The sequence below is a fragment of the Equus caballus genome, chromosome 17 (assembly GCF_041296265.1).
Source record: "Equus caballus isolate H_3958 breed thoroughbred chromosome 17, TB-T2T, whole genome shotgun sequence".
In the NCBI taxonomy this organism is placed as follows: Eukaryota; Metazoa; Chordata; class Mammalia; order Perissodactyla; family Equidae; genus Equus; species Equus caballus.
Genome location: NC_091700.1, coordinates 83,186,979 through 83,213,808, shown reverse-complemented (window position 1 = coordinate 83,213,808; position 26,830 = coordinate 83,186,979). Strand labels below are relative to the sequence as shown.

Below are 26,830 nucleotides of genomic sequence, written 5' to 3'. Positions count from 1 at the left end.
TTAATGACCTACAAGGCTCGATAACACGAGAGGACTGTATCTGGAAACAAGGAAGAGAAAGTGCAGTGGCCAAAGGCTAAAGGAACAAGGAACCCAGGAGTGCCCATTAGCCCAGTAGCTCCATAATAAGCGGTTTGGACTGCATATGCTTTTTAAATGATAACCACTATTGTTACTTTTGTTTCACCTTTTGTTTTGAGATATGCCTGGCTTTTTCATTTTAACTCAGAAGGCTTGAACATCACATTTTTGGATTGATAAGAGCCTTGGGAAGGTTTGTTAGTAGAAAAACTGAACTTCCATAAAATTGACTGTAAAAAGAGTCCAGAGCCAACACTTTACCTGAAAATTAGCAGAACTGCCTGAGAATATATGGATGAAGGCACTTACACAACACATGACCTGACTTTGCAACTCTTGATTTTTACAGGTTATGGCCCTCCCAGTAGGCACATTTTTAGAATCTAATAGCATTAGCTTTATTGGGGGTATATTTGTATTGGTACCATCACTCAAGAATGTGTCTCTCCTTCATACCGTTAAGTAGCAATCTGCCAGAATTCTATGGCCAGGATGAATGAAGTTTTAATATGGATTCATTCCATAGGCTAATTATCAATTCTAAAAAGGATTTCTAAAGGCATTTTGAATAACAATTCTTATACCAAAGTGAAATAATAAAATCAACAAAATCTAATGGTAAAGTAATTTTTTTTTAATTTTTATTTTTGTTTCTATAGCAGTAACATTGGATTACAACATTATATAACTTTCAGATGTACATCATGATATATTTTGAATTCTGTTAGATTACATCATGTTCACCACCCAAAAACTAATTATAGTCCATCCCCTCACATGTGAGCCTAATCTCCCCTTTTGCCCTCCCCCCTTCCCCCTTCCCCTCTGGTAACCACCAATCCAATCTCTGTTGCTATGTGTTTGTTTGTCATTGTTTTTATCTTCTACTTATGAGTGAGATCATATGGTATTTGACTTTCTCCCTCTGACTTACTTCACTTCGCATAATACCTTCAAGGTCCATCCATGTTGTCACAAATGGCTGGATTTCATCCTTTGTTATGGCTGAGTAGTATTCCATTGTGTATAGACACCACATCTTCTTTATCCATTCATCCCTTGATGGGCACCTAGGTTGCTTTCAAGTCTTTGCCATTGTGAATAATGCTGCAATGAACATAGGGGTGCATGTATCGTTATGCATTTGTGTTTTCAAGGTCTTTGGATAAATACCCAGCTGTGGAATACCTGGATCATATGGTAGATGTTTTCTATTTTTATTTTTTTTTAGGAAGATCAGCCCTGAGCTAACTGCTGCCAATCCTCCTCTTTTTGCTGAGGAAGACTGGCCCTGAACTAACATTCATGCCCATCTTCCTCTACTTTATATGTGGGATGCCTACCTCAGCATGGCTTTTGCCAAGTGGTGCCATGTCCGCACCTGGGATCCCAACCAGTGAACCCCAGGCCACTGAGAAGCAGAACGTGCGCACTTAACCACTGTGCCACTGCTGCTCCGGTAGATCAATTCTTAGTTTTCTGAGGAAACTCCACACTGTTTTCCATAGTGGCTGTACCAGTTTACTCTCCCACCAGTAGTATACTAGGGTTCCCTTCTCCCCACATCCTCTCCAACACCTGATGTTTCCTGTCTTAATTATAGCCGTTCTGACTGGAGTGAGGTGATAATCTCACTGTAGTTTTGATTTGCATTGCATGTTGAACATATTTTCATGTACCTGTTAGCCATCCGTATATCTTCTTTGGAAAAATGTATTTTCAGATCTTTTGCCCAGTGTTTAATTGGGTTGTTGTTTTTTTTTGTTGTTGCGATGTATGAGCTCTTTGTATATTTTGGATATCAACCCCTTATCTGATATATGGTTTGCAAATGTCTTCTCCCAATTGTTAGGTTGTCTTTTCGTTTTGTTGATGGTTTCCTTTGCTGTGCAGACAGTTTTTAGTTTGGTATAGTCCCATTCTATCACTTAAGAATGTCTCTGTTTCATACCATTAAGTAGCAATCTGCCAAAATTCTATAGCTGGGATGAATGAAGTTTTACTATGGATTCATCCCCTAAGCTGAATTATCAATTTTAAAAAGAATTTCTAAAGGCATTTTGAATGAGCAATTCTTATGCCACAGTAAAGTAGTAACATTAACAAAATCTAATGATAATCTTCCTTGAGCTCGTTTTACCAATTATGCTGAGTCCAACTCTATGCCCATCAAGATCACTCTAATGTGTTTTTCTGAAAAGCATCTAATAAGTTTTAAAATATATATTGTATTATATATGTAACTAAAGTATTTACTAAGCATTTCCAAAACATTTTAAGGGTTTGAAATTATTTGGACACCATTTAGTTATCCTATATTAGTTCAGATGGCTTTTTTTTTTGACATTATGTATCTGATACCTAACCAATTTTTAAAACGACATATAGCGGGCTAACTTTTAAACCAAGTTGGATTTATTGTTGTATACTTTATAAGGACATTCTATTTGGGGAATAATCCTGAAGTGAATCATAAATTTGTTAACACTCTAACTTCCACATATCCTTCCAAAAATACTCAGAGAAAATACATATATATATATATATATATATATATGCTCTTCTCTTTAAATAGCAAAATAAATAAAAGCAAATCAATAAAAAATGAAGCTGGTACAGAATAAACTAAGACATATTGACTTTTTAAAATCTTAAAATATTTTTAAAGGTCTCATTCATTTTTAATTTCTTTAAAATAGGACTAAAAGAAATTATTTGCCTAACTTCTCAAATAATGTTTCCTTTTGGAAAAAAATAAGTAAAGCTGCATTTTTTGCAACTACCTCTCTTAATTGCGGTTCAATAGAAGCTGCATCATGGAAATAGATTTTAATTTACTCAAAATGAAATTTGTCCACAAATAATTAGAAAATTAATAAAAAAAAGAATAATTATGAGTAAATTGATAGAAAATAATTCAAACTGTAATACTCTAAGATAAATCATAGTTAATTGTACATGGAAATCCATTAGCTTCATTTGGATACATAGTTAGATGACTAATTATGTTGAAAATGCAATGGCACTCTTAAACATATATTCACTTCCCCAAGCCCTGGAAAGTGGTCTTTTTTTCCTAGAAATCAGAAATCCTTTGTTAAATTTAAAAGATCTTTACTTTTTATACCATTTTAAACATCTAAGGCAGTAATATGCGAAATTACTTAACCATATCAAAATTTCTTTTGCTTTACTTTCAAAAGTATATAAATTCACTCTTTGCAGGACGCATGTCATTTGAGACTTGTCAAAAATTGGATTTACCCTTACTGTTTAGGGTTTTTTCATTCCCATATGATGAAACCAACTTTTTTGTTTTTAGCTATCCTTATTCCCACAAAAAATACATCGCTCCCCCCCAAAAAAACCTTCTATTCTTATTGCATTCTAGTTTCTTCTCTGTTTAGTTTTAGGTTAAATTTTTTACATCTTACGTATACCCTATATTTCTTATTGTAAGTTTCTTAGTAAATGTATGTATCTTCCTTTTCACTTAAAAGGCCAATGATACAGCCTATATTTTATAATCATTACACAGCCCTGAGAGTCACTGGTCATCAATGATAGTACATAATTTCAAAAGTCTTTCATGTATTCCTCCACCCGTAGGAATGTATGCCACTCCAGCCTCCTGAAATGATAAATGCTAAGATCATTGATGCTTTTCTATTTGCTAAATCTATTCATACAATTCAGTCTTTCTTGTCTGGATCTCTGACTTATTGGATCATATTGACCATTTTTCTTCTGGACGCTCCTCTCCACTTTTTTCAGAAGCAAACTGCCTGGTCTCGACTCTACTCTCTTTCAGTGGCTCCTTTCCTCCTCCACCTATCCCTCAATCTAGGAGTTTCTTAGAGTTCAGGAATCCACTCTCCTCTCCTCTCCCTCTACATGCTCTCTAGGGGCCATCCTATATATTACCCTAAGTCTTTTATTCAACACTGACTTCTCTTCACAATTAAAGGTTCATCTTTCTGGCTTGTCTGGTTTATATTGCCGCTTGGTTTGTTATATCAGCTACTCATATTAAATGAGTACTAATTATAATTTGGGGTACTGCCTTTTAAAACTGCCACTTTCTTATCCATATTGTTTCCTAAGCTGGAAACATCAATCATTCCAGTAGACTGATATAACGGAGAGCGAGTATTGAGTCTTATTCATTTCTGTACATTCAGCAGCTGGAACAATGCTGACACAAAAAGGTTGCTCAGTAAATATTTTTGAATAATTTTCTCCTTTCCCTTGTTTCTCACATCCAACAGACTCTATTGATTTCTGCAGCTTAAGTTTGAATACAAGAACTGTGTCATCTCAAACATCTACATATCTAAATAACTTATACCCCTCTTCCAGACAATACCTAGTATACATTCATTCCTCCTAAACCTGTACATAGAATTGAAAATGTGTAATTCCAATCTCAGCATCCTTCTAATTTTCACAATTTGTCACACCCTTGGACCTCATTTCCTTTCTTACCAAGTTTGAACCACAGGGTAAATCAGCTGAACTCCATCAGTACCTTCAAGTCTTCTTCTCTATTTATTTTACTCCCACCCCAGCAAAAAGCCACATGTATGCTCCTATATCCAGTAGCTGAGTATCAATGGAAAACAATATGAATCCATAGATATATGGTTTCTAATCTCAGTTGGGCCCTCAACCTTGATCAGCAGTACTTTCCTTTGCAACTGATCAGCTTTCCACAGTCTTCAGAGATTGTTCCGATCTGCTACCTTTCTCCTCATCCCTCCCTCCCTCCCTCACCAAGAGATGATCATCTTTACTCATTATTTTAGAAATTTGAGGCCACTGGGCAAGAAATCCACCAACACTTCCTATCTTTGCCACCCACATGTTGCCATTTGTGGATATTTTGGTGCAGATTTTCCTCCAGTCTCTAAGGGTAAGTTGTGCTCAATGCCAACCTGTCCATGATAGTTTCAACCCTGGCCATTCCCAAATCCTCTTGCACTTTGCTTTATCAGTCATTTGTCTCTCTTGAGTCTTTAGTCTCTCTTTCTACTGATTCTTTCCCCTTAAATCAAATTATGCTCACCATCCTCAGTCTCTGCCTCTCTTGCTAAATCTGCTACTGTGCTTGGAACTTTAATGCTGGGTGTTCCGAGATTTCCATTCTTTTCTAACGTATTCGAACTTTGATGCTTCAATTAGGTAATTTTGCTTCTTACCTATAATTTATATTTATATAAATATGTAATTTATATTCCTGCTCTTCTTTCACCTCACCCCAAACTTGCTCATTCTCTCTGTTCCTTTTCCCATATGTCATCTCCATTCTCCAGCCAATGGTTGAAGACAGAAATTTTGTGACAATGATTCACTGCTATCTTTTCCCTAAAAGACTTCTGGAAGATTTTAATATCACTTCTTTTCTTATGACCATCCTTGTCTATCATTTCGAAGAACCCTATATTCAGGTTTTACTACTGAATAAAAACATTTTTGACAGCGGCATGGAAAATTTTGACACCTAAAGGCAATTAATTTGTATTTTGTTTAACATCCTAGTGATCTTCTAAACATTACGGATCCTGTGACAGATACACAGCTAGCTCTCAGATACAGACTTCCTTGGTATAAATTATTGCAAAATTTTTCTTACAGTGCCCTGTATAGAGAGACTACATTGTATTTTTATATTCATCTCAAGTTTGCTATTTCTTAAACCCCAAGATGTCTACCTGAATCTGCCACATAGCAAGAAAGAGTGAGGTTACCCAATAGAGGAGAGTTGGACATTATTTTATAAATTTGGAGTTTTAAGAAGGATTATTGTTGATCTTTCAGTAGATAGCTAGTGCTTTGTATGCATCAAGCCTATACAAATATATTCATTTTGATTCCATCATTGCCTTTAGCAACCATTCGAGACTGGTATTTTTAATTTTCTTTATTTATCTTGAGAATACTGCACTTCACTCTATACACTCCTACCAACCAAATGTTGTGTTTATTTTGTGTGCCAAAGACTATTGTTTTTTGCCTTTTATATAATGTGTATTAATTCAAATACTTCACATAGCTACTAAGTGTGTGGTCCTGACCATCTCTAGCCCACTTGCCTTAACGTTTCTCCTGACCTCTTCCTTTTTCCATCTACCACTGGCTCCACATCTGTTCACAATCATTCTTTGTTATACAGGGTTTCCGATTCAATCAATTCCTGTGTGCCAGCTCCTTTAAGAAATAAGCCTCTTTCAGGAGCTTTCTCATTTAAGACACTATGAAGCTCCTCTCCCTTCTAGGGGGATAAGCACTCTCCTTCTTCCAGAAGCTTGAACTCCCTCCAGTTCATAGCTGAATCCTGAGAGTACTGACTACTTACTCCTAGCAGAAGACTATCACAGTGGGCTATTTATTCTATTCCCCTTTTTTGATTCATTTTCTTTTTCTATGTCTTGTCATTTTGCTGTCAACTAAACTCAATACATTGCATCCCTTATGGGGGTCCCCCAGATTTAAACCCAGTTTTCTATCTTCTTCCACATTCTCTTTTGTAAAAATACTTATTTACCCGATCCAACAATGCGCTATCCCTCCACTCCTCCTCTCCTCCGAAAGCACTCCATTGTGCTCTCTGGTACCCATGGCTCATGGTAAACAAATTCCTCTACAGTGTCAAACTTTTCTCTGAACATTCTTTCAACTCTTCCTCTTAACTGGAAACCTGCTCTCCAAGAGAATATTAATTATGAAATAAATATTACTGAAAAAGAAATTCCTTAGGTTTCATTTATTCCCAAATCCACTTCAGTTTAGATTGTACCCACACTTTACCACTGAATCTTACTTTGTCAAAGTCACCAATGAGTCCCTTGTCATTAAATTCTTTCCACTTATTAATCTTCTTTTTTTTTTTAGGGTTTTCCTATAGGATTTGAAAACACTGGCTACTCTTTCAAAATTTGGACATTTTTGAAATTCTATTTCTTTGCCTTGATTAACAGCAAGTGTCCTGATTCTTCTTTATCTAGTATCCTTTAGGTGTTCTCTTCTTTGAGCCATTTCCTAAGCATTAGTGGATCTGGGGATTATGTCATAGATTCTCTTCTCTTCTCTTGCTACACACCCTCCCTAGAGGAGAGCTTTCACTCTGGTGACTGTAATTAACTGTAGGTACCCAAATTTGTCAGGTGTTTATCTCCAGCTAGATCTTTCATTTGAGCTCTAGAGGAGTATACCCAACTGTACAATAGACATCTAGATTTGGCTATCATAAAAGAACTTCAAACTGTTCATGTTCAATATTGAGATACTTATCCTTTCCCTATGCTTGCTTTTGCTCCAAGGTTTCTTATTACAGAAAGCCGTCCATCATCTTCCTAGTGGGTCAAGCCAGAAACCTGAGCATCATTCTTGACTTCCTCTCCCTCTCACACCTATATCTATTTAACTACCAATTCTTTTTGGATCCACTTCCCAAATTCCCTCAATATATCCATCTACAGACATACTTTGATGTCACTAACATGGTCCCAGTAACCATTATCTCCCATCCAGAATATATCTCATGGTCCTATAACTGGTCTCACTGTATCAAATGTTATACCTCATAGAGCTGTTTTGGATACTTCAGCCAGGAGGACCTTTCTAAAACACAACATTTGATCAGGTAGCACCACTGATTAAAAGACTTAAATATTTTCCCTTTTCTCTCCTCTCTCTCAGTGCTAGCCATCCCTTGACCACTCTCTCCTCTGTGAACATTGAAAACTAATGTCATCCATGCTTAAGTTCAACTTCTTTCAAGACACGCCACGTGATATTGTTTCCTTTGAACACTATTCCACTCTCTCACCCTACAATGGTCTTCATTTACTGGATAAATTTTAATATTTCCTCCAGGACATAGCTTACATGACTGGTTTGGTTGTTGCAGTTACATGCTGATATGTACATTAAGCTTCCTTATACAGCTCATACTTTATTTTATATCCCCTTTATTGAAGTTTAAGATTTGTAAAAGTGGGGACTGAGTCTGTTTTGGTCATTATTTTATTCCCAGCACTTAGTACCTGTGGTAGGCAGAATTCTAAGAATGACCCCCAATGACCCCATGCCTTTGTATAATCTCCACCCCTTGAGAGTGGGTGGAATCTACAAATATATGATATCATTCCCATGATTATGTTACATTATGTGATAGAATGAATTTTCACATATGTAATTAAGGTTAATAATCAGTTGACTTTAGGTTAATCCCAAGGGGGATTATCTATATGGGTTCACTGTAATCCCACAAGCCCTTTAAAAGCAGAGAGTTTTCTCTGGATTGTAGTGGGAAAGAGAGAGAAAGTCAGAGAGCTTGAAAGCATGAAATGGATTCCAGGCAATTCTGCCCACAACCTGAAGGAAGTTGAGAAGTGGATTTCTCCCAATAACCTATGAATAAGAGCGCCATCTGACTGATACCTTGATTTCAGCCTGTGAGACCCTGAGCAGACAACCCAGTTGAGTCCACTTGGACTTCCAACCTAAAGAACTATGAGATAATAAATGCGTGTTGTTTTATGCCATTAAGTTTGTGCTAATCAGTTACAGCAGCAATAGAAAACTAATACAGCAGACATCCTGAAACATAGTTGGAGCTCAATAAATGTTTACAGAAGGATTGAATTTAATACAACTTTAGGAATACAATAAAAACTCAACTCTTTTGTTCTTTGATGTACAATTTTTTTCTTTCAAAGGTGTTAAACATATATTATTTTAAAGTTAATAATGGATTCATTTTTTTAGGTTGATTGGTTTGATGTTGCCTGGGTAATTTAAAGAGCATCTCTAGGCCAAGAGATTCTCAGTATTAACCTACATTTAACAAGTCTATTATAAGAGAATATATAATGCACCCATCAAAGATCTAAATAAAGACTCGATATCAGCAGTATTATTAGTAATTCAATGAAAGATCTAGCGCTCAATGCTTGTCATTGTTTGAAAAGGGTTGGTTCTATTGACGTCTTTGTCTCCCACATACATCCCTGGGTGACTGTCTTAGTGTTTTTGTTTTGACTTGCCATTTTTTCCAGAGGCAACTCTTAATCTATGTCAGAGCAACATAGGATGTCTGCTTATTCAAACCAAATCTTCAAACCACCTGCTTTTCTGGGATTGTGGTTTGGTTGCCGGTATTTTTTTCTCTTTCAGTCTTAGTCTCTTAAGAAAACATTCCCTACCATAAGAAGGAAACGAAAGCTACAGAATCCTATCCCGTCTTTGTTCATATTTTCCCTTTAAATAATTAAGGTTATTTAGAGAATCTTTTAAAAGAAAACCCAGATGAACCTTTGAACCATTGTGTTGATTCATTTAGATTTTTATTCAAAACTTTGGGTCAGGCATAGTGCTGGGCACTTGGAATAAAAGGATAAATTAATCACAGTGAAAATTATATGTTGAATAATCTCATACAAAACTGATCTTAATGCAAAATAAAGTAGCAGATATTACATCAACCTAATGATATAAACTAAATACTAATAGGTCAAAAGTTCTTTGTGATGAGTGGTTTGAGCAGAAAAACATTTCAAAAAGAATGTGAGTAGAATTTTCCCAAGTGGAAACTTATGGAAAAGTAATCTATAAATTAAGATATAGAATTGCAAATTATATTTAGGAAGGGTGAGTAATGCACCTTAAGGGTCATGTAGACTGTAATGAAGGGAGCAGCAAGAGATGAAATTGGAAAAGACGCATCAAGAACTGTAAAGAGAGGCTGGCCTGGTGGTGCAGTGGTTAAGTTCACGCATTCTGCTTCAGCGGCCCGGGGTCTGCCAGATCCGTCCCAGGCGTGGACCTATGCACCGCTTATCAAGTCATGCTGTGGCAGGCGTCCCACATATAAAGTGGGTGTTAGCTCAGGGCCAATTTTCCTCATCGAAAAGAGGAGGTTTGATGGTGGATGTTAGCTCAGGGCTAATCTGCCTCAAAATAAAAATAAAATAAAATAAAATAAAATAAAAAAAGACCTGCAAAGAGCCTGAGACTTCATCTATTGCAAGCTAACAAATTAGCCTTCCCGGGTTTCAAGAATGATGCTTGTACATACAAAACTGCTGAGTCAGCTACAATGAAAGAAAGGGATTTTTCTTCCCAGAAATACAATATGAATGACCAATCCTGTTACAGCTGCAAAGATACATATTTATTTACACACACGAAAAATACACTCATATACTGGATTGTGTAAAATATGAGATAGACTTTTCCAAATAGCCCCAGGAGTTTAAGCAGCACAGGGAATACATATTTCAACTGGTATCACCATCAAAATAAGTCCTTAAAACAAAACTAAAATTGGAGCCACTTTTCCATCAACATTCAGGGATGATATAGTGATTAGAATCTTACTTGACAGATGGTATCCCAAGGCCAGAAAGAATCACTATAATATCAAAATAATGACAGAATATTCACTACAATCAATTTAATCAATTGGTTGCTCCTACCTTTATAAGGTAAAAAATTCATTAAAAAATATAAATACTTAGTTAAATGGATTTCTTAAATTCGGGACCGTTGACGGTTCCTTCATGTACTTTCAGCAAATGAAGAGCTATATTATAAAGACACCAAATACAAATCCCAAGTTATTTCTTACTGAATTAAATGTCTTAAATGCCTTGAATGTATTCTGCCAAGTTCGATCTATTTCTAAATTTTGTGTTTAGTTATTATTTTAACCAAATACGCATGGTCTTCCCTGATTTTCCTGTGTTCATGAGCATACATTCCCACACATATAGTCATAAATATAGTTGGCTGACCAAAATAATGACATTTTAATCTTTGCTCTTTTTCATTCCTGTATGATCAATTCCCAGTGATGACTTTTTTCTTTTTGCACATATATATCCCTCCCCGTAGTTTGCTTGTGATTCAATTCCCTTTTCAGACATTTCTAACTTTGTCTTTATAAACCCTTTCTTCACATCACATTTCCAACAGGATGTCAGTCCTTTTTAAAATTCTCCAATGAGTGCATTTTGTTCTTGCCCAGAACAGAATCAGCTTCTCTCTTTGACAAAAAGTTTCAGTTTCTTTCTGACATTTTCAATCTTTTTTCAGGCTTTTCACATTTTTGAGAAATCTTCCATAGAAGTTATATGCTTTAATCCTCTCCCTCCCAGATTGCCAAAATACATGTATTTCTACATTTAATACTGTCATACACTTTGTGTCTTGATTCATGGCCTGTACCCACTATCAAAATAAGTCATAATAAAAATACTGGGATACTTTAGTATGTATTATTTGCTTTTCTCCAAAATTTAATTGGAAAAATTTAGTTTAATGCTAATATTGATAGTGAAAACACATTGTATTTGTTTGTATATAGTTAATATGATCTCCTTAAAGGAAAATGCACTGGTTTCCTCTATGGAGACCCAGTTCTGATCCTGACTCAGATTAAACAAATGTGATCTTGAGTAAAGTATTTCATATCTCTGGACCATAGTGTTATCATTTCTAAATAACAGACTTGATATCCCTAGAGATTTCTCTTAACTTTAATTTTTTATCATACTACAAAGGTATTTTATCATGAAGATATTTACACTGAATGGTTTTCAACCTCTACAGTAGCAAATTTAGGCTCTAATGGGATTATTTAAAGTACCATTTTGTCTTCATATCAACAGATAAAACAAATTAATAGGATCTTAAAAAAAAGGTTATCCTGAGCATACACCATCTTCCCCAAATTTTTCCATTATGGCTTCAGAAAATGTATTTTTCTCTTATCCAAGATAGGTAAATCATTCCTCTTCCAGTAAATAGGACCATAACTGATTGATAAAACCTTTTCCTAAAGAAAGTCAATTTCTCTTGCAAGGGAGCTTGGGAAATCATTTGATTATCACTTCCTCTACTTTACCCGTCAAGAAAAGAAAGTCATTTCCTAGAGGTAGTTACACTGGTCTAAATCCCTGTTATCAACCAGAACTAATTTTATGGTATACACTAGAAATACGTTGCCCAAAAAGAATCACCTCAGTATAGTTATTCTGCATTAAAAGTAGAATTTTCTGCGGTACTGCATTAAAGTGCATTGAACACTCACTCATTAAATACAAATTTTAATCTGTGTATCTGGTCACCAATGACAAATTTTTAGAAATATATTTTAAAATCTTTATGTGATGATAATATTTTTCAGTTGACTTTCAAAAACGAAAGCCAAATGATGCTAGTTTCAACTAACACGGAACTCTGTAATGGTTTATAAATACGAAAGCCTACATTGGTTTAGAGAAATATCTTAATTGCATGTTAAGTAACTATATCATTTAATATCAAGAATTTGGATATGAAAACTACCACACATATAATATACAATGCATGTATTACATTCGTAATATAATTTTATTGCAATTTGAAAATAAAACTATGATCAAAGTTGCATAAAAGATAATCAATAAAGATTTCTGCAAGTTTAGCTTCAAGCACGATCATATGCAGCATAAATGTGGTATAAATACTGAAGCTTTGGTCAACCTGAAATAGAAATCAGAAGAACTAGATCCTAATCTTGCCTTTGCTGTTAAATCATCATGTCACCTTTACATTATTTTCACCCCTACTAGGACAAATATTTTTTCTCATTGATAACATAGGCAGGATATCTAAAGCTGATTTAAAACTTAGAATTGGGTTTTAGTTAAAAGTTTTAGGTTAGAAAGCCAACGTTTCCTTAAATTATTATCTGATTTCATGCCATCTACATTTTCACAAACTGCTAACTAATCTTGATCATTTAGTATAGTGAGAAAATTCTTCTGGCTTTCAAAATCTAATTGAAACCCAATGTCTCCTAAAACAGTTCTTACAAAGTTTCCTTTGTGATGCATTTATACTGCGACAGCACTCATCTGATAAAAAATACTTTACATAGGAAAATTATCCAAAGATGGCATGTCCATGAAAATAATATCAAGCAAATTATTGGTCACTAAAATCAGGAATATTTTCTGTTTCACACCTTGAAGATTATCCAAAAAAATTCTTCCTCTTATAACTTTTATTATAAGAGTTAGTCTTAACTAGCAGTAAACAAGATATTAAAACTGTAATAAAAAATTGTAATAAATATCAGGGAGGATACAGAAGTCGAGAATATATCTCCAAAACTGATACTCAGCAAAATTGATAATATTTGTCTCATAAATAATAGATCATATTTTAAAAAATGGCCACGTGCACTTCTTAGAATGGGATGTCTACATTCCTCTCAGTGAGAGTGGGGTCTATGTTTCCTCCCCTTGAATTTGGCCTGGCCTGAGATTACAGCTTTGTGATTTCTGAGGCAAGTTCATAAAAGGTGATTCAGCTGGAGCCTAGAGCTCTGGGGGATGTTATCTTGGAAGCTGGGCACCAAGACACAAGGAAGCACAGAGACCACTTGGTGAGACCACACAGCAGTATTTCAGCTAGCAACCATAACCAAGACTAATAAACAACCTCCAGAGTTGTGAGTGAGCATGCTTTCAAATGTCCAGTCTCCAGCCATTTACTCACTTTCAGCCCTCAGATCTTCCCTGTCGAGGTACCAGACATCATAGAACATCATTGTTTCCTGTGTTCTGTCTGAATTGTAACTCACAGAATCCATGAGCATGCTAAAATATTCATTGTTTTATGCCACTATGCTTGGAGTGTTTTGTTATGCAGCAATGGGTAATTAGAGCACATTATAATAGACAGACTTTTTCCTCAGACTACCAAGTGGAGTATGGATTTGTGATCATTCCACTTTAGGCGATTAATAATAAACAGCTTTATTTCTCAGGTTAAAGGAACGTCAAGGTATACTGCTGACTTCCCCACATGATTAATGCCTTTCTGCCTATTCATTGAAGTACAAATTATATTCATTAAAGCACCATTTTATATAAATTATTAACTTTCCTCAAAACATAATGTATTGATAACAGTAAATTGATCTGCTTTCTCAAACGTAATCCTGCCGTCTGTCACAGGCTGCATCAGCAATGACCAATAAAGATTCCTTCATATTTGCCTTGGTTTTCATGTTGTCTATGTCCAATCCATGTAAAACACCAACTGCTACTCAAGACTCTCAAGGAAATACTTTGTTGTATGTCATATCCTTGATACTTTCCTTTGTGCCTCATCCAGATATTTCAGTGTCTGAATTCTCCCATGTCTATTTGACACAATGGAACCAATTCCCTCTTCATCCCAGTGTTGGGTCAAGTGAGTCTGTCTGTCCATCCCATTTCATATTCTTCCTTCTATTTGAGCTGAGAATTCACGGTTCACAGAGAGGAAGCTTCTACAGCTTCATAAACATCAAAATATCATAAAAATAGCTCTTTGCTATTGAAGAGTAGAAATGAATCAGCAACAGACAAATACAGATGTTCTTTTTCTGTTGAAATACTAAAGAATAATGTATAGATGGAACTGAGTTTTAAGAGTTGACAGAATTTGTTGTAAAAGTAGAAATCAACCTGAAATATCACTGAGATAGGTTAGAACAGGAAAACAATGGCCTGAACAAAAAGAGAATTTTAGCTTCAACATTCATGTGTTTATTTACGGAACTTTAGCCTGTATCAGAAAATAGCAGAGTGTCATCAGCAACCATTAATTATTAAGGGATTTCTAAATTTTTGACATTTGATTAGGTACTATCTCTTCATTGTTTTTAATGCTCACAAGAATGCTGCAATGCAGGTATCAAAATCCTAATTTTCCAGATACGAAAACTGAGACCTAAAAAGTTAAGTAGCAATCTAAGATCAAAAGGGTCTTATATTCATTTACATTTAACTCAGAGTTACTGCATTTGTCATTTCAATAGATTTCCTCTTCCCTAGCTAGTACAGTCACAGAAAAATCTCATCCTTTTATTCTCTCAACATCATAGCCATTTTTAAAGCTACTGTCTTCCAGTTTGCTAAGATATTATTCCTAGGAGGTATATTGAGAAGTGCTATATGCTTAACCAAAGGTATAAAAGTAACATCAGTCTGACCTTGATTGATAATATGGTATGATATGGTATGATTCCTACTTCATTATTTCTTATTTAAGCATGTATGAGTGGATGGGTGGATACGTGTGTGTAGGGATGTGTGTGTGTGTTTATCAGTGCTTGGTAGACATTCAGTCACTCACCTACCCTTCCTTCTACTTAGCCAGTACTTGCACAATACATTGTCAGTTGAAGGTTATTCTAAGCTACCTTTAAAATACCTTATTCATCACCTGAATCTCAGTTCTTGAAGATCCCTGAAGAAAATCCTACAGCCACACGGACTAGTCATTTTGAATTTTTATCATATTTTTCAAAATTGTCTTCAACACTGCTAGATAGAATGGCTACACATCCCTTTTACTTTTACTCTCTAATTTTACAAGATGTGTATTTCATATCTTTACCTTTCTCCTCCAATCTGTACTTGGCTGATCCTTGAGAACTCTATTCACGTGCAGCTTGCTTTTGGAGACACACCTCATGTTCATTACTACCTAGAGGTATGTCGTTCTTCACTGTTTTCAAGCCATTTCTTTCTCCTACTCTTCCCAAATCCCTGCTTCTGTAAGAATACAAGGCATCAGGTATTTCTTCCTTTTTGATGTAATCTATTAACTCTCATTCATTTGTTTCTAATCCATTTATAATCCAAATATAATCCATTATTTTTTTTTTGTTTTATTCAACCTTATGCCTATATTAATTATTGAAGACATCACATTCATGTAGAGAATCTGTCTAGCACATTGATCTGTCAGTTCTTGATACTTTCAGCTTCAGCTATCTTTTCCTCCATATCTCATCAGTAACAAACTAATGGTCATCCCCAATAATGATGCTAGCTCTGCCATTATGATCTCAAGCATTCCATCTTCAGATCAATATTTCCTATTTTTCATCTCACATACTTTAGGATTCCCACTCACTCAGATCTCATATCTCATTTGAACCTTCATTCCATTAATGCTACCCACAGTTCCACTCTCAGATGATAATCTTACCACCTAACTCATAGAGAAAATAGATGTAATCGTATAAAACAGCCTCTTCTTTCATCCACCACCAATCTGGTCACCTCTATATTCATATATTTTACCTTCACCTCAGGTTATAATGGAAAATGTGTCCCAATTTTCATCGTTGCTCTGAAGCCTATCTCTTATCACCTTCTCAGTGTCTTTAATTTTGTGAATATCCTATTTTTTTCTCCTGCATCATAAATTCCTCCCCTTCTGGGGTGGTTTATTACCATCAGCACACAAACATGTCTTAGTATTAACCATCTTAAAACACTATCCTTTGACTTGTTTTCCACCAGGTCCCACCTGATTTCATTGACAATCAGCAAATTTCTCAAAATAACAGTCCTTGACATTCTTCTCTACTCTATACATGTTTTGCCAAATGGTCTTACCTAGTCCAAACATTTAAATATCTTTATAATAACTATCAAATATCTAGTTCATCTAGGACATCCTCCCAGGCTGTAGACTAAAAAAAAAAAAAATCCAACTCTCTATTTGACAACTTGGAGGCTAATTAACATCATATATTTAACCAAATTCTTGGTTTTCCCTCATACTAAACCTACTTTTCTCCAAACATTTTCTTATGTTGTAAAGGATACCACCAGGTTTCTCAGGCTAAAAACCTAGTGTATAAGCCAGCTCAGGCTACCATAATGAAATATGCAGAGACTGAGTAGCTTAAACAACAGACATTGCTTTTCTCACAGTTCCAGAGACCAGAAGTCCAAAATCCTTGGATTGTATATGGTCACCTACTTGTTATATTCTCACATGGGAGAGGCAGAGAAAGAACTCTCTGCTGTCTCTTCTTATAAGGGTACTAATTCCATCATGAGGATTCCATCCTCATAATCTCATCTAAACCCAATTACATCTCAAAATGTTCATCTCTAAATACCATCACATTGGGCAGCAGAGCTTCAACATATAATTTAGGGGGACACAATTGAGTCCAATATCACCTAGTATATATCATCAATTCCTTCTTTTATGAAACTTCTTACAGTCAATTTACCCACAAATCCAATCACTTGTCACCATCTATTGCCTCAACACAAGTTCAAGCCACATGATTCGTCTAGGACACAGCAACAGCCTTCTAAGTAGTGTCCTTTCTATCTTCCAGTTGGGCTGTAAGTCCTCTGCAAACTCAAAGGCCAGTGTCTTGGTCAGGTTGGGCTAGTATAATAAACTACCACATATTGGGTGGTTTATAAACAACAGAAACTTATTTCTCATTCTTCTGGGGCTGGAAATCCAAGATCAGGTGCCAGCACAGTCAGGTTCTGGTAAGAGTCCTCTTCTACTTTGTAGACAACTTCTTATTGTATCCTTACATGGCAGAGAGTGGAGAGCTCTCTGGGGTTCCCTTTATAAGGGCACTAATTCATTCACGATGTCTCCACCCTCAAGACTAATTACCTCCCACAGGACTCACCTCCTAATATCAGAGGTTAGTATTTCAACATGCGAATTTTGGGGGTACATAAACATTTAGTCCATTGCAGTCACAGAGATTTTTTTAGATCCACTCGTGGATCTATGTCCTCTACCTGAAATCCTCCAATAGTTTCCCCAGCAACTCTCCTTTCGATGGCCTCACTTGTCTTTGCTCAGACAGTCTATCTCACCTCATCGCCATCTTCTCCACACTGGCCTTGCTTCTGAAACTCGACTGTATTAATTTGTTCCTATTTCAGAGCCTCTCCATTTGTTATTTAATCTTCTTGAAGTGCCTTTCCTAACGACCCTTGTATGGCTGCCTCATAATTTAGCCCAAATGTCACCTCTTCACAGAGGCTTCTCTGTGATCACCTTGAGCTGAAGAAGCTGCCTCCTTAATGGCCCACACTCGATCACGTTGTCCTCTGTTATTTTCTTCATTGTGGTCATTGTTATCTCAAATCATTCTTTATGTATGTTCATGGGTTTACTGTTTGTATTCACCCATTAGAATGGAACCTCTTTGAGAGCAGGAATGTTGTCTTTCTCACCATTTCATAACTAACATCTTGCACTGTGCCTGCACATAGGAAGTCACTAATAAATATTTGCTGACCAGTTGACGCTTTGTAGTTTACACACATGAGGATCATCTAAAATGCAGAGTCTCAGAACATCAGTAGAATTTGATTGGTTTGGGAGAGAGAATTAAAACAGTATATAAATTATGCTTTTACTAGACACCTATTGCACAGTACTAGTTGGCATCAAAACCCACTAATTTAGAAATATTTTATATTTGACCTCTGATGCTTTGCTTCCCACACTAGAAGTCACCATTTACTGTTAGAACTAATTTTTGCATTCACATGCCTGCAAAAACAAATCCCAAGCCATATAATTTATCTAAAATGATTTTTTGTATAAACTTAATGCTGTCTATTGCTGATGACTGCTTTACTCTTATGATTTAGGATTCCATTATCCTTCACACACTCATAGACTCTCTCATGAAGTTTGTTACACCCATTACCAGCTATTTTCAGCAGGCTTTTAAGAAACTCCTCTGAAAGGCCACCATTCCTGTTGTTTGGATTTTTCTGAATTTTTACTATCTTCCTAATTCAGTGATTCTCTTATTCCCTTGCTTTAATGTGGGTAAGAACCACCTGGGCTGTTAAGAGAAGGGGCACATAAATGTGATGAAAATGTAGATTGTGCCCCAACCCCACCCTGGCTCAGAAATCTACGTTTTAAGTAAAAACATCAGATGGTTGCAATGCAGGTAATGTTGCATTTAATTCTCAAATACATTCTTTAAGATCAATTCTTTGAAGAGTTATCCTTTCTTAGTGGATGGTGGCATAACAACAATTTGTTGGGAGCCAGTATCTTTAAAAATAACCTCTCCCCCAATAATATAATGAATGCATGTTGTTTTAGAAAATTTGGAAAGTACTGGATAATATATAAATGACAAATATCATTTATAATCCATGGTCATAGGTAACCACTGGTAACTGGAGCACATAACACATTTGTTAATATCAATGCTTTTCCATTCTTCTAAGCACATATTACATGTCAGGCATTCTACAGAGGATACGTATGTGAGCTAGATAGAAAATATCCCTGTTCTCATGGAGCTATATAAATACTTTTTTAAAAATTGGTAGTATGTCATCAATAATTCTTATTGGTTACAAAATATTTCATTGCATAAATGGACCACAACTTTTAAAACTATCCTTCTAGTGTTCAATATTTAAGATGCATAATAGAAATCTTTGTGTATAAATGTTCATCCAAATTTTAGAATATTTTCAAATGATACCTTCTCAAAAGTGCAATTTCCAGAACAATGAATAGAAAACACAGGGCAATTGGTTTATTAAAAAAATGCTGCCAATTTTCACTCCCAGAGGCAATGGTCTCAAGTAGGTCTCATTTCCCTCTAGGGGAAAGTGAACATTTTAATTTTCAAAAATCCATTTTACTACTTGGGGCTGGCCCCGTGGCCAAGTGGTTAAGTTCATGCGCTCCGCTACAGGCAGCCCAGTGTTTCGTTGGTTTGAAACCTGGGCACGGACATGGCACTGCTCATCAAACCACGCTGAGGCAGCGTCCCACATGTCACAACTAGAAAGACCCACAACGAAGAATACACAACTATGTACTGGGGGGCTTTGGGGAGAAAAAGGAAAAAATAAAATCTTTAAAAAAATCTATTTTACTATTAAAAAATTTAGATTTTATAAAAACTGAATTTAATATGTGAAAAGTACTTTACTTAAAAATCAGCTATTTTAATTAATAATTTGAAGCATTAATATTTAATATTTTATGTATTATTATTGAAACTGGTTGTCATATTATAATGTGAATGGTACCCCCTAGAATTGTCCCACATGGCAGCTCTGATGCACCCATTTTTCATTTGTGGAGGGAATCTTAATGATTCTCTTAATAACATGAAAATATTTTCACACTTTTTTTTCTTTAATTTTGAATGGCTTTCATGATAGATATTTGTATATGAATTATTCTGTTAATCTTTTCGTTTTAATCTTATCCCATTGATATTACAGATAGCAAGTGCTTTCTTTTATAAACAGCATACTTTCATTCTCTTTTGTTTACGTTTTGCAACTGTTAGCTTTTAATCTGCAAAGGATTTATTTGTTGTAATGCATGAAGTCAAGATCTAAAGTAATTCATCCCTCAAAGCTAGCCAATCATCCTTAAGCCAGTCGTTCGCAATCCTGATTTATTCTTTCCTCATAGATGTATTATATAGTAAGCTTAACATGTACAGGGAAATTGCTTCCTAAGAATTTTTTGAAGCTAAAGATTTGCCAGAATTCTTTTCTACCAATAGATATATTTTTGTTTGTTTAGAAGCATGATTTCACTTTCAAAGGCATGGATCAGTAGTATCGATGACTGATGATTGGCTGTGCAAGAGCATTCTTAAATTCCACACTAGGGGTTGGAATGAATAAAGTTGTTGTCAAACCTTGTGTATCAATTTTCCTCCAGAAAATGTCAAGCCTTTGGGGACACTTGGCATAAGATATAATGTGAACTAAAGATAATTCTAAGCTGTCACTACCAACTGATCATTGGAATATTTTGATGTTTCTTTTTATTCAAACTCAGTTTCTGTGATATATTTGAGCCAATAATGATCAGACACTCACTCCTCTGACTGAATATTTTCAGGAAATAAGTCAGTGGGAAGAACTCACTCCTGTTATAATAGTCCTGGAAAATGTAAACCAGTCAGAGGCAAGCTGGCATCAGGATAACTAGGATTTGTGGGTGCACCTTATAAAAGGGCCAGGCTCTGGGAGGGAGTAGAACGGTTCAGGTACATCTTCCTTGTTCAAATGATGCTTTGACAGTTGATTTAATTAGAATGATTTCCCCATCAAAGCAAGACAAATCAAAATGTGGCTCAACTCAGCTAAGACATGGTCCAAGACAGAAGATCCTTATCATCAGATCAGCAACAGCCATATCCTTTCTGATAGAGACCATGAGACTATCATTAACTTGGGCCAGGAATGAGAAAATCAGGAGGTGATATTTGGTGCCAATTCTATGTATTCTTTTCTTTTTTTCAATGGCAGTATTAAGACTCTTTCCCTTTTATGTTGACTAATACTCAATAAAACCTTTTGTTGACAATACTCAATAAAACATGGAGGTGGAAAACAAAAAAATGATACAGATTGTAAACTAGTCAATTATTCTCTTTTGATAATTGACCTAAGTTTTTCTATCCATGTTTTTCTGAGACAATACTACTATATTCTAGATACCTTTTAGCAAATAAATCCTCTTTACTTCATTTGTCACAAGTGGCATTTGTTAGCAACTAAGGAGCTGGAGCAAAGAATTTTTATCATTGGCTCTACATTACACAAGCTTGTAAAGTAGTTGGGCTAGGCTTGTATTTCTAGATTAACCAACTTCAAGGATGTGTCTTGCGCGATGACTTGACCCCAGTGGAATCATTAAAAAAAATACTCCTAGTGACATGTAGCATTGATTTCTTTAATGAACACTACAGTATACTCGTGTTTTAAGCCATTTTCTTGCCATCACTGCCAGAGTTACCTGGTATGCATTTCAAATGTTGTCAAACATCTTGTTCCTGCTCTCCCCCACTGTTCCCTCAGTGCAGAGCCACTCACAAATTTTAAGGCAGAGCTAAGTTCCAAGAAATGCTTTGCTCCCCGTGAGGAATTTGTACATTCTCTTTTATTTCTTTTATTGGGCAATAAGAACCATATAATGAATCATGTATCATTTCACATATTGAATCTTGTTCACTTATCTGGAGTTATATGTTATTTACCAGTCAACTGCAATGCAATAGAGAGCTATCTTATATAGGAGTTCGGTTTAACTGATTCTCTCTTCTAATTTCACAGCTCTCCTATAGTTTAATTCACTGTAGTTAGGTAGATAGACGAGTCAATAGCACTTTAACTTGTATAACCTGTGGTCTGTATGTATAACCATGTTCTAGTTTTCTAGTCTTTGGCCTCTATCCTGCATTTATAGTTCCTGAATTTCTGATTTTCATTTCTTTTATTCTCTGAATTGTGGATAATATCATACATGATCAAAGCCTGGGTGAAAAATACACAAAGTTAAACAGGCAAAAAATAAATAAAAATAACCTGGAAGAACACTAAAAAAGGCGAAGGTTCACATTCTTGTTTCCAATGAACACTATGATAAAACATTTTGCTTAAAAATAAATGTAATTTTACATTATAAAATTTATAAAAGACGGTAGATCTGGTCTTCCATCTAAGAGAACAGAATAAAGATTGAGAAAGGTTGTTACTCTTTGAAAAATACAAAACAAATTTTTGAATGTGGAAAGCAGGTTGAAACTCATGAGAAAAATACCACAGCAGAGGAGGCCACTCCGATGGAAGTGGTGGCTGATCTTTTTGGTGGGACCTGCATAGAAGAGGCTCAGAGCTGGCGACATGGAGGGTAGGAGTGAGAATTGGAGCTAACCAGGGTTATTCACTGAGGGTCATAATACTGAGAGACTTTGAGCATTCCATCCCACCTTTACTCATAGGACCAACGGCCTGGTTTATGCCCTAGGTGGAGAAGGAAGGCAGGGGTGGGCTTTTCACTAAATAAACTGAACTGCTTACCTCAAAGGAAAGCATTTCTAATTTGGAATCACAGAAGTGCTCAGTATGCAGTGTTGGATTATCCGTTTGTAATAGAACAGTATAAGTGCCTAAATAGCCATCAATGGGGCCTGACTGAATGAATGTGGATATATTACAATGTAGTACAGAATTTTAGATAGCCATTAAAAATAACACAAATGTAAATGTGCAGACATAATATTAGCAAGATGTTTTTAGGCGAAAAAGCAAAGAATAGAATAATAATGTATAATATGCTACTGTGTGAGTAAAATAATTTAAAATGAAGATTAAATAAACTCCAAAATATCTAAAAACATTTATGTATTTGGAAGTGAGAAGCAGTAGAAGTAGGTTCAAGGAAAATGAACTGAATCATTCTCTTTCCTAGTGGGGGGGCAATAGGCATTGTCTAAAGTTCGTAACACATGTAGGCATATTGTTTAGAATTATGAGTATAACTATAAGAAGTAAAGCCGAAGATAATTGACTCTTACAAAGACTCTACAGGATATAAGCGAAGAAAATAAGCTCTGAAATATGACCTCCACACCTTAGTTATACGACTAATTTAAGTCACATATTTCCTCACTTCTATACAGGTGATAAAAAGAGAATCTTTGTCATAGGGCTGTTGTGTTATTATTATTATTATTTTGGATAAGGAATGAAAAGACTGTAGCCCAGTACCTGACATGTAAAAACCAGTCAACAAAGTTTAGAAATGTTAGCTAATATTATTTTTTCTGAGAGATGTGTCTATGAGTGGGTAGAAGTGGGAGATGGTGAATTTTCACTATGCTTAAACACTCTATATATTTACTTTTGTCTTATCATGATTCATTGAAATAAAATTTTAAATCTATCTGTTATAAATAAGGATGTTTGGCAAACTGAGTGGTCCTTATATGAAATAATAGAGAACTGAATAACTAGGCAGCCATGGAGATTGATTAGATGGGCATCATAGGGAGAATAGGGTCATCACACTTAACCTGAGAGACTAGACATATGAAATAACCATGAACAGAACTAGAAAATGTTGGGCTGAAGATCCAGTTTGGGATAATCAAAGTCAAAGACCTTTTTTTTTTTTTTTTGGTGAGGAAGATTGGCCCTGAGATAACATCTGTTGTTAATCTTCCTCTTTTTGCTTGAGGAAGATGGTCTCTGAGCTAATAACTGTGCCAATCTACTTCTATTTTATGTGGGACGCCACCACAGCATGGCTTGATGAGCGGTGCGAAGGTCTGTGCCAAGATCTGAACCCATGAACCCCAGGCTGCCAAAGCAGAGTGTGAGAACTTAATGACTATGTCACTGGGCCAGCCCCTCAAAGACTTGATTTTAGATGTGTTGAGCTTGAGTCTATCAAGTCAGTCTATCAGACAGTCTGTCTATTCATACAGAAATATCCAATATTTATTTTCCTCTCAAAACAGGAACTGTGTCCTAGTCATCTTTGAATCCCCACCACCTAGCTCACTTTTCTAGAATATAGTAGCGCTCCATACATGGTGAATGAATGAATGGTTGGATGGATAGATGGATGAATATTGATTGGTGTCCTCTATACAAATGTGTCAGTAAAATCATCAGAGTATATAAACAAAAAGAGAGGAAGTAAGTCTCAAGGAATATCATATTTAAAGGACGTGAGCCAAAAAGGACACCAGTGAGAGAGACACCAGAGAATTAGAAAGAAAACCAGAGATCATGACGTGAAGCCATGGAAGAAGAGTTTTAACTTACTCACAATATTTAAGTGCTTTTGCTTGGTTTCTTCTCTTAAATGGATGGATGACCACGGAAAAACGGATGATGCCTGCCTTTCATAAGATAAATTGAACAGAAAATACCTGTGTGTCCCAAAATGCAAAGGTACATTATTTCTAATAAAGATGAGGATACTTAAATTTCTGTTTAATAATTTAAAAATAAGTAAATAGTGCCTGTCACATGGAGTGCTTACTTCTATCTAGCTATTCAATGTATATTAATTGGATTAAATTAAATACCTTTGCTCAAAGGTAATAAGATCACTTATTTCTCAAAAAACCACACATGCTAATCATCAGCAATGAGAAAATACAGAAAATTGGAAGGAAGAATAAATAATTGGTTTAACTATAACATTTTGAATGCTTTTGGGCTTCTGTAGTCGTTTTATTGCATTGATTTTTGAAGAAGTCATTACCCTGGAGGAATTTTCATGCCATTGAAGGCATTTTCATTTGTTAAATGTACGATCATTTCTACGTTATATTAGGAAATATTCCTACATTTCTTGTGGGGCAGGGGCATTCAGCACATTTTAGTTTTTCATATTTCAAATAATCTTGTTCTTACACAAAACTTCTTGTTGATATGCATATTCACTAGACAATAATGCATAGATATTAATGTGCTATTTTGCAACATACACATGCGGAAGCGATTCCTTTAATATTCTGAATTTATGGTGGATAAATTTTTATTCTTTTAACCTGGCTCTGTGACCGGGGTTGTGCACAGTGGATGCACGCTGTCTGAGCAGTCTCGCAGCAGCCAGTGATAGATCTTCAGGACATAACATTAACTCTTCTCTGGCTATGCAATCAAACATGCAATTTTACTACTAATGATGCTCCTTAGGCTACAGGGATGTGAAATGGGTATTTTCAAAGTGAAGTTGCTAAGTAACATTAAGAAAACTGCTATGAAAGCAAAGTTAATGATCTCAGTTGGTGCCATTTAGCTAAGGCATTTAAACTAATGGCAGTATCAGGTTGAATTTACTGTAACTCTGCAGCTCCTTTTCTATGCTTTGTTGGAGACATCTTCATTCTCCAAACCACAATAAAGTTAGCGCTTTTGGTCTCTCAATTGTTTAGCAAAATTAACAAATTAACACACCACACAATTGTGGGATGGTTATTATTCCCATTTCACTATTAGCAAAATAATAAGCAAGTAATGTGATTTGGTGGGAAAGTAAGGAACTAGATAAATTAAGAGAAAGATTCAAACCATTGAAACTTGATGATATTAGCAAGACAGCATCCCTAGTTCTGCTTAATCTTATGAACATGTTTGGTGCAAGTACCTAATACTCAAAAAATTCTTAAAATATTTTCTTATTATCCTGGATATTATGTTTTAGTCGGTGTTAAAATACAGAATTCACAAATTAGAAGTGGGCGGTCCAGCTTGGCTAACTAGATTTGTTAATATAGCTCTCTTTTGGGAAATTAAAAAAAAAAAAGGTACTCAAATGGCAAGTGTACCATGTCCTTGGGTCTTGGAATTATGAAAAATGGCCACGTTCTTTGGAATTAGAACCTCCACAGCTGGGAATGTCACCTTTCTTTAGGGTTCACTGGTGAGAAGCAGTCTTATGTACAATCACTCTCACCTGATGTAAGACGAAGAGAAGGAGGCAGGGGGAGTGTGTGTGGTGGTGGTGGTGCAGGGTGCTTAAAGGAATATCTCAGGAGGTTTAGGGGTGCAAGTTACCACACAAAATTGGCCTCTCATTTTGGGCTGGAAGGGTGCTAAGCCATAGAACACACAGCTTTACCCTAGTACAGAGTTCTTGACACTTCTAGAGACTTCTGAAGGCAGGAGTCTTTGGAGTAGTGTGTGGAAGCAGGGCTTGAAAAAATGGTGGTAAGGTTTGGTTGGGAAGAATACAAAGCAACTTCTGGTCCAGGTGCCATTTCTTCACAGCTCTTGAAGAGGACAAATCAAACTTTCCTCACATGCTTTTACAGTTCTGGTGATGATGTGTGAAGAAGCGCTGGATTAGTAGAGGGGCAGGAGCTCTGAGACTTCTAGCATGTCAATCCCTGAGAAGGATCTGGGGTGCATTTTCCTGGCAGGACCAAATGGAGACAGGGCTTCCTGCACCAGAGGAGGGTGAGGTATTCAGCAAAGCCTACGGGGGTGAAGGTGATATTCACATCACCAGCAGAGAGAGACCACCCCAGCATTTGCAGAAACAGACAGAACTCTAGCGCAACAAAGAATAATGACCCACCACTGGCATAAAGGAGCCTTGGTCTCCCTCTCTCTTCTGC

General features: G+C 35.8%; 1 protein-coding gene across 2 annotated transcripts in view; it reads right to left on the bottom strand.

Annotated features, from left to right (window-relative positions):
- The window catches only part of GPC5 (glypican 5), a 1,274,841-nt gene that overhangs the window by 357,233 nt on the left and 890,778 nt on the right, over window positions 1-26,830 (bottom strand). The window contains exon 8 of one of the 2 annotated variants that reach the window (XM_070240389.1): window positions 1,039-1,188. The exons of the other annotated variant lie outside the window; for it this stretch is intronic. Coding sequence (XP_070096490.1) covers window positions 1,163-1,188 — 26 coding nt within the window. The 3' untranslated portion in view covers window positions 1,039-1,162. Of the gene's footprint in view, window positions 1-1,038; window positions 1,189-26,830 lie in introns of those variants that run through there. 2 annotated transcript variants of the gene reach the window in all.